At 35.1% G+C, this 15,278-nt stretch overlaps 1 protein-coding gene across 1 annotated transcript; it reads right to left on the bottom strand.

The window, feature by feature from the left end:
- Positions 1-8,554: 8,554 nt before the first annotated feature.
- LOC306910849 (uncharacterized protein) lies at positions 8,555-11,333 on the bottom strand. The gene is made up of 8 exons (XM_079485712.1): positions 11,291-11,333; positions 10,579-10,783; positions 10,341-10,392; positions 10,214-10,245; positions 9,878-10,107; positions 9,538-9,697; positions 9,313-9,417; positions 8,555-8,888 (listed from the first exon to the last, which is right to left on the bottom strand). Exons 2-8 carry the CDS (start codon positions 10,775-10,777, stop codon positions 8,794-8,796), a joined length of 873 nt encoding a protein of 290 aa, XP_079341838.1. The 5' UTR covers positions 10,778-10,783; positions 11,291-11,333; the 3' UTR covers positions 8,555-8,793.
- Between the last annotated feature and the right edge of the window lie 3,945 nt (positions 11,334-15,278).

Raw genomic sequence — 15,278 nt, 5'->3', positions numbered from 1 at the left:
TTTAGTGATGGTTCAGATTTAACAGATAATCTAACAATGACATTCTCCATAGAAATATGGATGGATGGTTTTTTGTCATTGACCTCTTGAACCATTTCATTAGCAACATGTTTCAGATACAGTGTCACCAGCACTGGAGTCAGAGGACAACCCCACCGGAGTAATACTTCATTTTTACTCCTGTTATATTTCAGGATCTTGTGAAGAGCAGCAATCTTACATCTTTCCAATAAGGCCGGCTCTGTCCTGCGTGTAACACCTCCTTCATTCTGTACAGGTGGCATTGTTATTTTACCCAGTACATCATTTTTTAAGACAGACCACTTGACACTACTCTGTGACCTTTTGTTGGTGAACAACACTGTTGTTTTATTATCTCCAACAGTGTAGTCTGTCGAATGGTACTGCAAGTGCTCATAAAGCCACCTGGCCATGATGGTTGCCAAAATCAGATAGTCAATGTTAAATGAATGTGTCTCAGAGATTGGAAACAACACATTCAAAGATTTTGTTGGTTGTTCAAGTACTTTATGATAAAAAGCACACAAATATGGCATGAGAACATGTGAGTAACTCCTATAGAAGGAGAGTGGTATGCCATCTGGACGTTCAGCATCGTTCACAACCAAAGACTGAATTGCCCGATCAACCTCACTGGCAGTGATAGTCAGAGGTGTCTGGTGATTTAAAGTCAAATCAATATTTGGCCAGTATTTACGTTTACAGCTCAACCATTTATCCACAACTGACTTCTGAAAGCTCAAGACATCCATTTTGTTCTCTTTAATGATAATCAGAAATAGTTCTATTTTCTGGCTTTCTGTTTTGATCACATTGATATCAAACACAATTGGATAATGGTCAGAGCAGCTTTTGTCTGGAGACATTTCACACATATCAATATATTGCATTGACTCCTCTGGTACGAACATATAGTCCAATCTTGATTCAACATTCCTTTGCTTGTAAGAATATTTCTTTTCTGTTGGGTGACGTCTTCTCCACACATCAACAAGATGAAAAGATGTCATGAATTCCTTGACGACTGGTCTCAGAAGTGAGTGATGTTTATTTTTCTTTGTAGATGTTCGGTCCAGATACGGATTAAGTGGAACGTTAAAATCTCCTCCTATCAGCAGGATGCCCTCTGCATTCTTCTCAAGTACACTTCTGAGTTTCATTAAGGGTTCTATATTAGAGTGACAATTGTATACACTCACAAGAGTGAAGAGTTGTCCTTTCAGGGTACATTTAACCACAATGTAGCAGCCAGCAGCATCCAGCCAGAAGTCTGTTGGGTATCTGCTTTCTTCAAATATGCTGTTTTTTATTAATATAGCAACTCCTGTAACGTTTGGTGTTTGTGTGGTGTAGAATAGTTGATAACCGTCCAGTTTTCTAAATATGTTCTCATCACTTGAGCGTGTCTCTTGAAGGAAAACAACATTGTAGTTTTTTTTCTTGATTTCACTCTTCACTTTCTCTATCTTTGTTTTGAGTCCATTTGAATTCCATGATATGAAATGTAGTTTTTCAGAACACATGCTGGCAGTGGTTCATGAACAGAATTCCAAAAGTAATGTTTTTAAAAGTTAAAGTGGACTTAAAAACCTTGAGGAAAAGAAAAGTTAAAAAAACATATTTTTTAAAATCTTTAAACATTTTTCTTCAATTCCAAATGAAAGTATTAAACAATTAGGTTAATTTACCTAATTTTTGCACAAACCGTAGTTTTTTATAATAAAAAACTGTGTGCAAAAACTTGCCACAAAAACATTGAAGCAAATTTACTTGAAAAAAACTGTGTGCCGAACATTAAGCAAATTCACACAAAAAATTTCATAAATTCTTCGGTGTGTATTATATTTCACAAAACATACAAGTATGAAGTGTGTAACCAATAATAGTTTCATTAATTGTTTAAATTGTGATATGTTAAATGATTAATTTATACTACATTTAAATATTTACATTATAGCCAGAGTGGCTTTTAGGAATGAAAATAAAAAGTTAAACAGCATACTAGTGTTCATGAAAATGGATCTGTAAACTGCACATTTAGACCAAAAAAACGTAATGTGAATTCTTAAGCACTTACGCTCAGCAAAGTCTTCATGAATTCTGTTGACAGAGATTCATTCTTGAATGTTATTAAATACTGTACATGGGGTGGAGTCGTACAAATGGGCGGAGTTTTCCAAATTCTGTCATTTCATTATTTAACATAAGCTACACCGGGTGGTTGCTTTGCATGTATAAGGTCCTGGGTTTAATCCCCATCATCTCCAAGTTCTTTCTTTATCTCACTATTCAGTTTGGCATCGCAATAATTTCACCATCTAGAACCGCCATAAACAGTCCACAAACGCAGGTATGCACAGTAGCATTTGTTTGTGTTACTGCATCAGAAAAATCTCCTTGTTCAACATGATCTCACGGCAATTCGTAACTATTTTATGAGGTGGCTAATTCATATAAATGTGAAAAGATGTGAATCGTACAAAAACATACCTCCCCCGATCCAACCCCTAAACCTAAAACAAATCGTACTAAAATATTCATGACTGTATGGAATCATTCAAATTAGCCAGTCTTCCTCCTTTCACTATTCTAAACTAGCCATGAATACTTGACAGGAACATAGCAACCCTCCCTGTTCCCGACAGGTGCCACAAAAGTTAGCATTACCATATTTGTGCCAGTTTTTTGTCACATTTTCCAGCATAAAGAAAAAATCTTGAATTGTAGTTTTAGACAGTTTCAAATCATCAGTGTTGTAGACTTGCGTGCTATGTAAAGAAAACACAAGAGTTTGCAATTTTTTTTGAAAATGTCTTTTGCATCTTGTTTACATCTGAGTGTGTTTTAGAGATCATTATACCGTCCAATGGTGACCGACTCGTGGCTCCATGGTTTCCTATGATGTGAGACATTAGGGACATCTTGTATACATACTGTACATCCTCATATGTCTGATTTATTTTGGAAAGACTTGAAAAGCCATTCATCATATTTTCATACCAAGTAATGAAAAAGTTTTTGCCAAAACAATAAAGCCACCAAAAATAAAACATGCTTACATGGCAAACAGGAAAGTCTGTAATATAATATATTTAATATGATGTAATACAAATATGAACTCCAATGTTTTGGAGCTTATTTTTTTCTAGAGCTGTATAAATTATCAGGAAAGGCATCTGCTGGGTCTACAGGCGCTCAGTGTTATGCCTTGTAACACCCTTACGCCGAGACTCATTCACAGTACAGCACAGCCTCTTGTACCTTATTGCTTACATAAAGCAAAATTACCCAAAACAGCATTTTATATGTACTTTCACAGCTAGTGTAATTTTGAGCTCCCACATTCAGCAGCATCTTCATGAATTTTCAGGAAGTAATTTGTCAAGTTAAGAACTCGTTTGACCAAACTGCTCAATGTCATGTCACAATGAAATTCTGAAGATGCCTCACATAATTTCAGTCGAGATCATCAGTTACCATCAATACAAAGAATAAAGACATGGACAATACAGTCCGGTTGCATTTTTAGACTGACAAAACCTGTTTGAGCATGACTAAGCATTACTAAAGGTTTCGTCCCTTTATGCATCCTTTTAGTGAGGTCACATGTAAATTCCAAAAATGTACCTTTGGGTGTGGATAAAAACACAAAAATGAAAGTAAAGGGACAACGCTCTCTCTCACACCACAGGCCTGTTTGCATATATCTGGCACACATCTTTGCAGAATAGCTGAAGGCTACAGGTCTGATGTGAATCGTAACTAATGTTCGATTCATTAGATCATATGAATACTACATGACCTCTTATTAAAAGAATTTATTTTAAGTATGCTTGTAAACTTTCTTAGGTAACCCTGCATATATACTGATAGTAAACTATCAATACTTGTGGTACATTTGGAAGTACAGTACACGTCAAGGTTCTTGCACTTGAAATACTTGTAATAAACCTCTATCTGCACATGTACAGATGACTCAAAATCATTAATAGCATTATCATGTTGCAGCATTACCGGCCACGAGGGCCGCTTGACAGCATCCTCCTCTATCTAAGCAGGCCACATAATTACGGGCTCATTTGAACCCTTCACAGCCCCTCATGAGATTGAACGGCACCAATTTGGCAATTCGTATAAAATGTGCTGCCTAGCAGAGCGGACTTTTTAATAAACACAAATGAGGGGAGACTGGAGCCACCCCTTAAACCTGAAATTATCACAATAAAAACACATTGAATGACACATCTCATTGATGTGGTGACATTATCTGTTTATGCACTGTACATTCATTTTGGTCTTTGTGAAATGAAAGATTAAATATGCATTAAATATCACATTTATTTTTGGGAACAACTTAGCCGGAGGAAACTTGTGTTACTTGTGCTGTGGTCCAGAGACTTAAAGATAAAAGCCTCTGTAACTCAGAAGGCGAGTGGAATTTTGATCTGAATGATACATTCCTTTTCCCAAGGCAAGTTTCTTTATTGAACCTTATGAAAAAGTTAAATTTAACACTGAAAAATGTTCTGTTAATGTTACTGTACACGCTGAAGAACTTATTTGGTACATTTAGTCATTTAGCAGATGCTTTTATCCAAAGCGACTTACAAGTTCAGGGAGCAATAAGCGATATGTCATACCACGTAGAAACATTTTTTTTAACCATAAGAGTGTATGTTATAGAAAACAGAGCCAAATCAAAAAATGTGTAAACTGTTTGATGTGTTGGAATTTAACACGCAAACATATCTCATAACCATGGCTCATGTTTTAAGTGCCAGGCTGCCCTCTATTGGTAGGACAATGGAACTATTTTGAAATAAATGGCAGTTTATGGATAGACTATGTTAACACCATTATGGACTTTTAACTTTAACGGACTGACACCTCACACTATATTCCCACAATACTTTACATTTCTCTATTTCCAAAAATGTATTGAATCATGTAAATATCTTTTAATTATTCTGCAGTACTCGTTACATTTCTATTCCAACAAAATCAAAACAACAAGGTTATTAAAGTTCACTTAAACTATTAAAACATTTATGTTATTGAAAATCCAATATCAGCCTAGAAATTATTTAATAATAGTAACATAACTAAATCTTAAGTAATTACTAATGTTAAACTAAAATATAAGTTTAAATGGATACACTAAAATTCTAAAAAACAAAACTAAAACCACTAACAATTAAAAATAAAAGCAATAAAAAAATACTAAAATACAAAACTATAATAACCTTTACAACTTTTTGATGAACATTCATAAAATAAAAACCTGACCAAGAGAAATAAAATTATCATTATTACCAGCACAACCATACCATACACAAACAAGGAATACAAATATGATCATAAATCATTAATGACACCCTTGTGTTGTGTTCCATTATTTTGATTTGGTCTTAATGACATGCATATGTTCCCAGTCACCATACTGCCCTAAACTTTACTGTCATTCTTTCTTTATGTGTTTTATGGTCAGCAATACAGGGAAGTGATCAGACATTGTGGACCAGTTTTTTGTGTTCTTCATTTTCTTGAGGTATTTCACAGTTATGAACATCATCAGAATGACTCTCTAACATAAACACATAGTCTATTCTAGATTTAAGACTTCTACATGAGTAAGTGTAAGATCTACGGTCTGGGTATACTGTTCTCCAGACATCTTCCAGCTTGACAGTTTTCATGAATTCATTCATTTCCTTTCTTCGTGGGCTGTGTGCTGGGTTAACTTCCACTAGGTCTAAGTTAGAATCTAGTGTTGTGTTAAAATCTCTCCCAATTAAAAGTCTGCTCTGTGTCCATGCTTGTGGTTCATGTATTAGAAAGCTTTGGCGAATCCTCGACATGAGACCATATTCCTCTTTATGGTAATAAACACTTACATATGTGTACTTCTGACCATCAATTTCAATGTAATTCCAGGCAAAATCTCCACCCTCACTATATGCCTTTAGACATTTGTGTGGTTTATTGACAAGAATGGCAACACCTCTGGATCTTGAATCCCAATTTGCCTTATACATGGTGGATATCCGGCTGCCATCAGGTGTTAAACATGTTTTATCTTGTAGGATTATGTCGTCAAAACCAGGAACTTGAAATATTTATTCAGTGTCTTCCTCTTCTCTCTCCTCCCCATCATCAGTTTCTGATTCGCTTTGCCCCTCATCATGTTCCCTGTTCTTTATAGATAAACTGGTCTGTAATCTATCCCCCAAACCTTCAACCCCTGCCTTATTTTTCCTTTTACACAAGTGGGCCTCTGGCAGAAGAACAATCATTTAACTTTTGCTTTATCCTTATCCTTTTGCTTATCCTATTTTTCTTTTAATCCATTGACATTCCAGGAGAAAACTTTTAGCTAATGTTCATGTTTATCTGCTGCCATGGTGTTTTGTAGTACAGTAGGCTATACATATTATTGATCAAGTTTCTTTGAGTATATAGAGATTCAAACAAATTAATAAATTGTTGAAATTGTGGCACTTGAAAGACCTGTGAAGTGAAAGAGTATCATGTAAAAATATTCACACTGTTTGAATTAATATTTTAAGATTTACATAATTTACATTTACTTTTCTATTTTTAGTTTCTTTGGGAACTTTGAAAGCTTTACACAATTTGATCTATCAATATGATTTGTTGTAATACATTTGTATTAAAGCTTACATAACAAAATGTGTTCAATTACTTTTACTTTTATTAAAATGTTTAGTAATGTTCAGGATCAGTTTCCTCATTTAATATTCATTTTGAACAATTGCCTTGTTTCCCCTCTGTTATCCTACAACAAATCCTGGCAACCTTCTGATCACAAGCCCAACGCTCTAACCACTAGACCAGAACGTAGCCAAAATTTGAACATCATTGAATAAAATGTTAGATTTTGTGTGCATACAATACACCTATTTTTGCGTGCATATGATACGCCAATTAACCTGTCCCCAAATCCTAAAGTTAGCATGAGTGCATATTATAGACTCTAATCTAAACCTAACAGTAATATTTTCATTATTTCAGTGTTTCCTCTTCATGTACGTTTTACAATGGCTGCTCTCCACCGAGGCAAACATTGGCGTATCATATTCACGCAAAATTGAACTTCGGGAAAACAGTTGGCAAACCTGGGCGCATGGTCTAAACAGGTTGTGCCGATTCTCTTAATGAGTAACGGGTGTTTTTTGGGTGTAAGGTGCAATAAACCAATCAGAGTGTCATCTTCCATTCCCAAAGAGCCAGTTGCTCTTGCGCCATGACGGATTCGCAATTTACACGGCGTAAGTTCGTTAGAGAAGACACTTCTCCAGAAATGAAACGTGTCTGCTCATGCTAGAGGTTAAAGCATGCAAGCAGACCATCAACAGGACCAGCCGGATATTAATCTTTATGTCCATAATAATATTTTACATTGTAATTCATTTTAATAAATATTTGTCATTATTGAGTGCATCTGCGCGTCCCTTTGTGTGTAATACGCAGAACGTAGCAGTGCTGTGCACCCGCCTATAGACGCATATTCCTAATGCGCTCTTTAAATAACCAAAAAAATATTGCGCCATTGACTTAAGACTTTAGACCAGGTTTGAGTTGGTCTATGCAGTCTATTTTCAGTTCCTCAAAATAGCAAGGCGCCAACAATGTACCTGAGCACACCTCTTTTTTAGACCAACACGCCCATGGGCGCACACGTGAGTGCAATTTCATTTGCTATTTAAACAATGCAGCGCAGGATGGGAAAATTAGATCTGCATTGGTCTGAAACTGGTAAAACACTTGCGATGTGCATTGCGACGCATTGTGCCATGTGTGTACGATAGGGCCCTAAGACTTGTATAGGCTAATTTACCTTTAAGCATTGGCTTCTAGTAGAATCTGTAAAATTGCCCAATAAAATGGAATGTCTCTCCTTAGTGAATTGTCCTTCTTTATATTGCATTTAATACTAGACTGGTGGGCAGCTGTGGCATGGTGGTTAGAGAGTTGGGCTTGTGATCAGAAGGTTGCCGGTTCTAATCTCAGGGCCAGCAGGTCATGACTGAAGTGCCCTTGAGCAAGACACCTAACCCCTGATTGCTCAGCAGGAATGTGTCACTGTAAAAAAACTACTTGTAAGTCGCTTTGGATAAAAGCGTCTGCCAAATGAATAAATGTAAATGTAAATGTAGACTGATCATAGAGTGTCATGAATAAACATACTTGAATGTGCATGTTGGACCCAAGAATGACAAAATGTGGGTAATTTTAACATTTTAACCTTCAAAACGTGTAAACATTTTCAAGTGTGATGGTCTTCTGTATTATTGCCTAATGATCTAGTACTCTTTTCTGAACATGTTTATTAATTTATTCTTGGACAAAGAATACAAAGTTGTGGTTTGTTGAGTAGTATTTGGACCTGTCAGAAAAGCTTTGAAAACTGTGAAAATGTTTTTAAATGTGCACAAATCTAAATAAAGTTAGATACATGATGTAGATAATGCTTGTTTGTGTGGTAAATCAGAATACCACACATATTAGTTTTAGAAGTTTAATTTAATATTGAGTTTATTTGAGCTGAAAAACATGTTAATGTTACTCTTCATTGAACTAAAAGATGTCACATCAATATCACAATCACATTATTATGTCCTCTAAGATATTAATAACTATAATATAACCCATAAATAAACAGTACTCTACAAAACAAAGTTTAATGTGTGGACAAGTAAAATTTTGCGATTACATATTAGATTCAATCATCCAAAACTCTGGATCAGCCTGTTATATTGAGTTTGACTGGGAGGAATCCTCCAGATGTGGTTGAGAAGTTATGTTTGAACACTCAGTTCCAGAACCCGCTGATGGAAGAAGGTGGGCTGTATGTAAAAAATATAATTATCAATAAACACAGGGATATAAACAAACTGTTCCTAGATTAAAATAAATGTTAGTCTAAACTGAAAACCGTTTGCATGGACATATCTTAAAATACGCCAGTGCCATTGTTCTGTCTGCACAACTGTAATGTCTGTTTGTGAGGTACAGTATATTGTAAAAAATACTTACATTTCCAAGGCCTAGTTTTGGCTTAAATTTATTTAAAGGTACCCTTAAAGGTACATTCTTAAATGACAATTTGGAGTCGGTCCTGCAATACAGCCTTCAAAGGATGGAGCCCCTTAATTGGGCTGAACATAATCACCCTTTACTGACATTGACATAACTGACAACTACTTCAGATGATAGAGGCTTTAATATCTGAGCAATCCAAATATTTTATATTTCTGTGCTTTCACTTACCTTTATCTCTTTGTCTCTTAAGGCTGCGAGAAGCGGTGTAAGTCAAATACTTCTTTATTTCAGCTATACAGTCTCCTTTGGTTATACTATGTATGGAGGCAGCATCTGAAGAGTTGAAGAAGTTACAATAAAAGGGATTGTTTTAAATATAAAGGCAAATGCTTACAAAGTATGAATAGACGAAAACAAACAAAGTGGGAAGTGTTTCTGCAGTAGTTATATTACCTTTGATTACATCTGCTAAAACAAGACGAGAGAATGGTTTTTTATCACCTTTCCCTGTCCAGTTGAATTCTTTCACCAAATCATTTGTTAGGACATCTTGCATCATATTCTTAATCACATCCTTCCGGCCAAACGCTGTAAGCTCAGAAAGGTATTTTACCTGTGAAATAAATACTTGAAATCAAATGATCTAATATTTTTACCATTACATTACTCTTAAGAGTTGTGTGTTATGTTTTCACGATGGTTTTTGTTTTAACTTCTAGTAAAACCATGTAACCATAAAACCATATAAAGCCCATGCAGCACTTTTTAGAGTGTTTAAATGTTGTTGACTCACATATTTTTTTCGTGTTGTTGCAACTTTGAGCTCCCGTTCAAGTCTCTGCACATCTTCAATGGATAGAAGAGGTAGATTTAGGTTTGATTTCATATCTTTAGATTGCATGCTTGTGCTGCTGGGGGCTGCATCTGAAACCAGAGTGTCGTTCACTAGTTTCTTCAACATGGTTGAGTTTTCATCTACCTTGCTCTTGATCCCTCTCAGCATTTGGAGAATATCATCCTTGTCTGTTGTGCAAAATAATGATAATAATTAATAGCTATAATAATCATGAAGAGCACATAAACAAGGAAAGGCAAAGAAATCAGATTATGAAAAAATATGTGGTCTGACCATCAGTTGCTATACGTTCAGTGGCCAAAAGGCTGGAGAGACATCAAACAGCAAAAAGATTGATTTAGAAATCTATACAACCTTAAAACTGGTTATATTAAAGATACAACAGGTGGCAATTGCATACCGTTCTCTTTGTTTAATTCCTTCTTTCCTCTCATCTGCCTTCTCAAAAGTGTCTACAATAACAAAAATGTCTTAGTATGTTATTGAAAGCTGCAATCTGTAACTTTGCCTCTTTACCACCATTTCTGTTAAAAAACAGATTTGCATGTATACTTTCCATACTTATCTTTACATGTTAAAGTTGTCAAAACTGACTTTAAAACAACATTTAAAACTTTAACTGTAAAAATAACTGTTACCATAGCATCCATGAAAGACTATATGTAACATCTCCCATTTCTCATCTGTAGAGGGACAGAGGCTGTTCTTAACAGCTTCTGTACACTTCTCTTGTGATCTGAATGGAGGCCAGTAACATTGTGTTTTGTCCAAACTCAACCAATCGGATGCTGCCACCATCACCTCATCTGAATCCTCCAAAGTAACAACAGCATACATTGCCTCCTTTAAAAATATAAAGTATTAATCCATATGTTGAAAAATACATATTTATGAACAAAGGCAAAAAAAGAAGTTAGCCTCTAAAAGGTGTTACCACAAATAATAGAGATGGTAACCCAGCAAGACTCAAAGAACTGGTCTGTACAATGACGTTAAAATATTACTCTTAGGGTATAACTATTGATGCACATCATTGACTATGGAAACATTTCCAAAAATTAGGGCAGATTGGGAAAAAGTAAGTAAGAACATTTTGCTTATTCAAAGATATATCATAATCTAATGTTGAAGTTCATAGTTCATTTTGATCTTTTGCAAGGTAGCAAATGGTGTAGTGTTTAAAAACTACATCATATGACATCTAAAATAATAATATTATGAAAAACACAATGCGTTACTTGTTGTTTTTAATATTTGGGCTATTTTTATCAATTTTTAAATTTGTACACCACAAAGAATAAATATATTATACAATATAGTATACATGTAGCATATAATCATTTGAATTACCTTGTTTGTTTGGGGATAATGCCAATGCGAAGGGATATAAAATATGTCTGTTCAGCTGCGAAGCCCTCAAGCGCTTTTAGATGGTAGAAGGCGGCACCAGGTTTTTTTAACTTCTGACGTAGATCAGATTGTTGTCACCTTGAACAAGGCACCTAACCCCTACTTGCTCGCCGGGTGATGCAGTGATAGCTGCCCACTGCTCCTGACTTGCTTTGCGTGTGTTCACTACTCTCTTGATGAGTTAAATGCGGAGCTCACATTTTGGGAATGGGTCACCATAACTGATGGGCCACTCTCACGTAATTCTCAGTTGAGTATATAAGTAATGTTCCATGTCTTGGAAATTAACTAGCAAAAACTTAGATTTCTCTTATTTTTGATAACCTAAGCATTTTAAAAACCTAAGAATTTTATATACATCCTCTTTACAAAACCCTTTCGAAAAACTGCCGGAATACAGTTTAATTTTAGCAGCACCGTTCACCTCAACAATGAACACAAAAATCACAATCCTTAAACATCATTCTAAACACATGTCTAAATACAACAAGCAACAAACAGTGATAACAACAACAGAATAAAGAGAGCAAAAGTTAAAACAGGAAAACTTTTCAAACTGTTTGACCACATAATAATAACATGCTGCTATACCTGCTGGGTGGTTGGGTAAAATATGGACAGAACCATCTTTGACTGTAAATTAACCAAAGCTGAGTTGTTGTTACTATTGAATATGTTATGCTTTCTCCTTTATTGTTGCTTATGTGAAAGTTAACTATGCGGTGAAATATACAGTTTGCATTTTTTTTGTAAATTTAAGCGTTTACATATTCTTTGCATTTCTCTTTTGCATTTCACCTTTAAAGTCTCTGTGTCAAAACATAAAGAATCTTTAAGTGAATGGTTCATATTTTATATACTGGAGATTTTGTTCAATTGCAGTACCAAAATATCTAATGGTAGGATAAGAAAAGTTGCTTGACTAAACAGGTTTCTGTGTTATTCATCACAACAACAGCTTGACATGAAACATTTACATATTTTTTTGCATTTAGCTATGTGGTTGCCCTTAGTCTTGGGGGTCACAACAGGTTGCTTTCGGTTTGCCATCCCCTATTATAGTTATGAGAAAGTACAGATTGTATACGCTTTTGCGTCTGTTCTTTTAAAGCTTTTGTTTGGTTATGTTCTTGTGGTCTGTAGATTGAAATGTTAGTTTTTGATGCAAAACAAACATGGAAATGGTGTTTAGTGCCATTTGTAATTTTTATTATTTTTTACAGGTAATGTTTTTGTTTTGATTTGTCTCATCTGCTTTATAAAAAATGGTATAAACAACTTTTTGCTCGTTTGTCTTCTTTTAAATATTTGAAAGTATACAATCATAAAGACACCTACCCTAAAACTCCACAACTGCCTTCACCTACTAAAATATTTTTTTATAAAGAAACATTTTCATCATTAAAACCATATAATATTTATTTTAACGCATGGAAGTTTTACAGGCTTTTACAGGGACTGATGACAGAATATGATGGCAGACCATGGTTTTTTAATCCCATTGACCACATATGCTGATAAAATATGTACCTTGCACTATTATTTCCTTTGGATAAAAGCATCTACCAGATTCATAAATGCAATAGTACATTTTACTAACTGGATATTGAAAACCACAGCGACTGGTTTTCAGCGACAACCACAGGGCCTCCTGAACTCAAATCTAATGTGAGTGCTACATGCAGGGACATTATTGATTAACATAGGAATCACAGAAACGGTAAGGTAAAAAATCTACAAGGATTTAATGACAGGATGAACTCTCCACACGACAATCGGGAGTAAAATGACAATAAATACAAAACAGCAAAATAAATAAAGACAGAACACATAAAAAATGTGTGCAGAGTGAGCTAATCTGCATAGTGTTTATGAAGTGATTACGGAGGTGCGTGATGTGATGTAAAATGTGTCTCAGTGTGCATGCTTGAAATTTTTGAGATTATGGGTAATGTAGTATCTCATAACAAAGTAATGTTCACGTTACACCAAGAGCAGCCCGTCTTTAGAGATAAAGAAAGAATAAGACTTAGGTAAACTAAGGCATCAAAACGGTACGTTTCAGGAGCTGAAAAGAGAAAAAAGAGAAAAGCAGAAGAATGTTCTGCTTTACATTGTTTAATGCGTACATTTATGAGAGAGATGCCCATCATCCTCTATAATTGAACTCTTTATTACACATAAAGTGTTGTAAAGTTCTAAGATGCTATGCTGGAGTCCATTTAAACCATGTTTTAAAACCATGCTACAAGGCTATTGCTGTATAGTGTTTTGTTTAATTTAAATTGTGTATTCAGTTTTGTTATTGTTTTTATTTATATTTGATCTTCTTTTCTGCCTTCTTGATCACTTACAGTTGTTGCACTATAACAACATTGACATCCGTCAACTCCTGACCAATCTTTTTTTTACTTAAAAAAAAACTTCCAACTTAGCTCTGTATACTGTGGTAGGCTATATGAGACCAGTTTTTGATTGCACTTATCATTTTTTTTGTCCTTATGTTGTCCCAATTGCTTCCATTGTATTCCTTTTCTGTAAGTTGCTTTGGATAAAAGCATCTGCTAAATTCATAGATGTTCATGTCAATTGTGTTGAATATGTTACACTTAATAAACATTGCTATATTTAAATATATATTGTAATTGATTTGTGTTTTTATACTTTATTTTCCAGGGGGGTCAATTTTCAAGGTCTCGCCTAGGGCCCCACAACCCCATGAGCCGGCCCTGGTCTGAGCAGACTCTTGCTTGTGCGACTGCTGCAGGTTTTTGTAAGTAAATAGTAATTCTTGCTGCTCGTATAGGATTTGGACATTAACATGTGCTCTTTCATATATCAATGACATTAATTAGACACCATTAAAAGGCAGAGATCTGGAACTGTTGAGCTGTGCGCAAAATCACAATCATTTGCGATTTATAAATGTTATAGAGAGGGCACATTTGATGAGGCATTCACGCATTTTCTGTACATTCCTTCTATGATTCACACCTACACACTTTGAGAAATGAAAGTAAAATTTAGGACAGTTTCTACGCAACATTTTATAAGTGAGGCCCAAGATCTCTGCTCTGATCAACCATGAAGCGGCTCCAGAGATGCAAGTAAGAACATGATGCAAGTGACAAAGTAGTGTTGAATAAACTAAAAAAAAAGTTTTATAAAATCATCTGAGTTGTGCCTTAATGCTCATTGCTCAGTCTGAATCTATCAGACTAAATTACAAAAAAAATCAAAATATTTTCTCAAAATTAAGAGCAGTGGTGTCGCAAGGCCCTTTTTATGTGGGCATAAGCCACCCTAATGTTCTAACCTACAAATTGTGAGTTATTATGTAATCTGTACAGGTATTCGAGATCAAAAACTCCTTAAAACTCTTATCATGAAAACGGCGATAGGCTGTGTCATATCGTGCATTCTTAAGTTTACAGAAGAACAAAGTGGAGTGTACTTCATATAAGCAGAGCACAAGGTATGTGCATTAACAAGACATATGCATCTGCCATTCTTTTAAAAAAATGCAGCTTACATAATAGGATGCGGGAGCGATACAAGACCCTTCCCCATCTACTATAAAAAGTGTTGTCTGCGTTCACCCCTCGTCACACTGTTAAGTTGTTTACCTCCAGTAAAACAAAAGTACTTCACACCAATGTTGGCATACTTTAGAAAACGACCATGATGATATTGTAACGCAACAAGGTGCGAGCTTCTGTAATGTATTTAAAAAAAAGAGTGGGAATGCTTTATCATGCATTATAATGTCTGTTGCTGTAAATTACATTTTTCTTTTGGGAATTGTTGATTTTGACTTACTGGACACAGAAGTAGCCTATCATTCTTGACATTCTTTTTAATGTAGGTACACAGTAAGTCTGGATGTTATTTAAGTCTATTTGTTGATAATCTAAAGGGTACATGCACA

Source organism: Barbatula barbatula, assembly GCF_947034865.1.
Source record: "Barbatula barbatula genome assembly, chromosome: 21".
Lineage (NCBI taxonomy): Eukaryota > Metazoa > Chordata > Actinopteri > Cypriniformes > Nemacheilidae > Barbatula > Barbatula barbatula.
The sequence above is the reverse complement of the archived record's forward strand: the minus strand, read 5'-3'. Positions and strand labels throughout refer to the sequence as shown.

Bases quoted from the DNA above. Each gene is read 5' to 3' on its own strand.
- LOC306910849 (XM_079485712.1), bottom strand. From the start codon at position 10,777: ATGTATGCTGTTGTTACTTTGGAGGATTCAGATGAGGTGATGGTGGCA. The intron at 10,393-10,578 runs GTAACAGTTATT...TTGTTATTGTAG, and splicing joins AGTCTTTCATGGATGCTATG to ACACTTTTGAGAAGGCAGAT. The intron at 9,418-9,537 runs GTAATATAACTA...TCAACTCTTCAG, and splicing joins TTTAGCAGATGTAATCAAAG to ATGCTGCCTCCATACATAGT.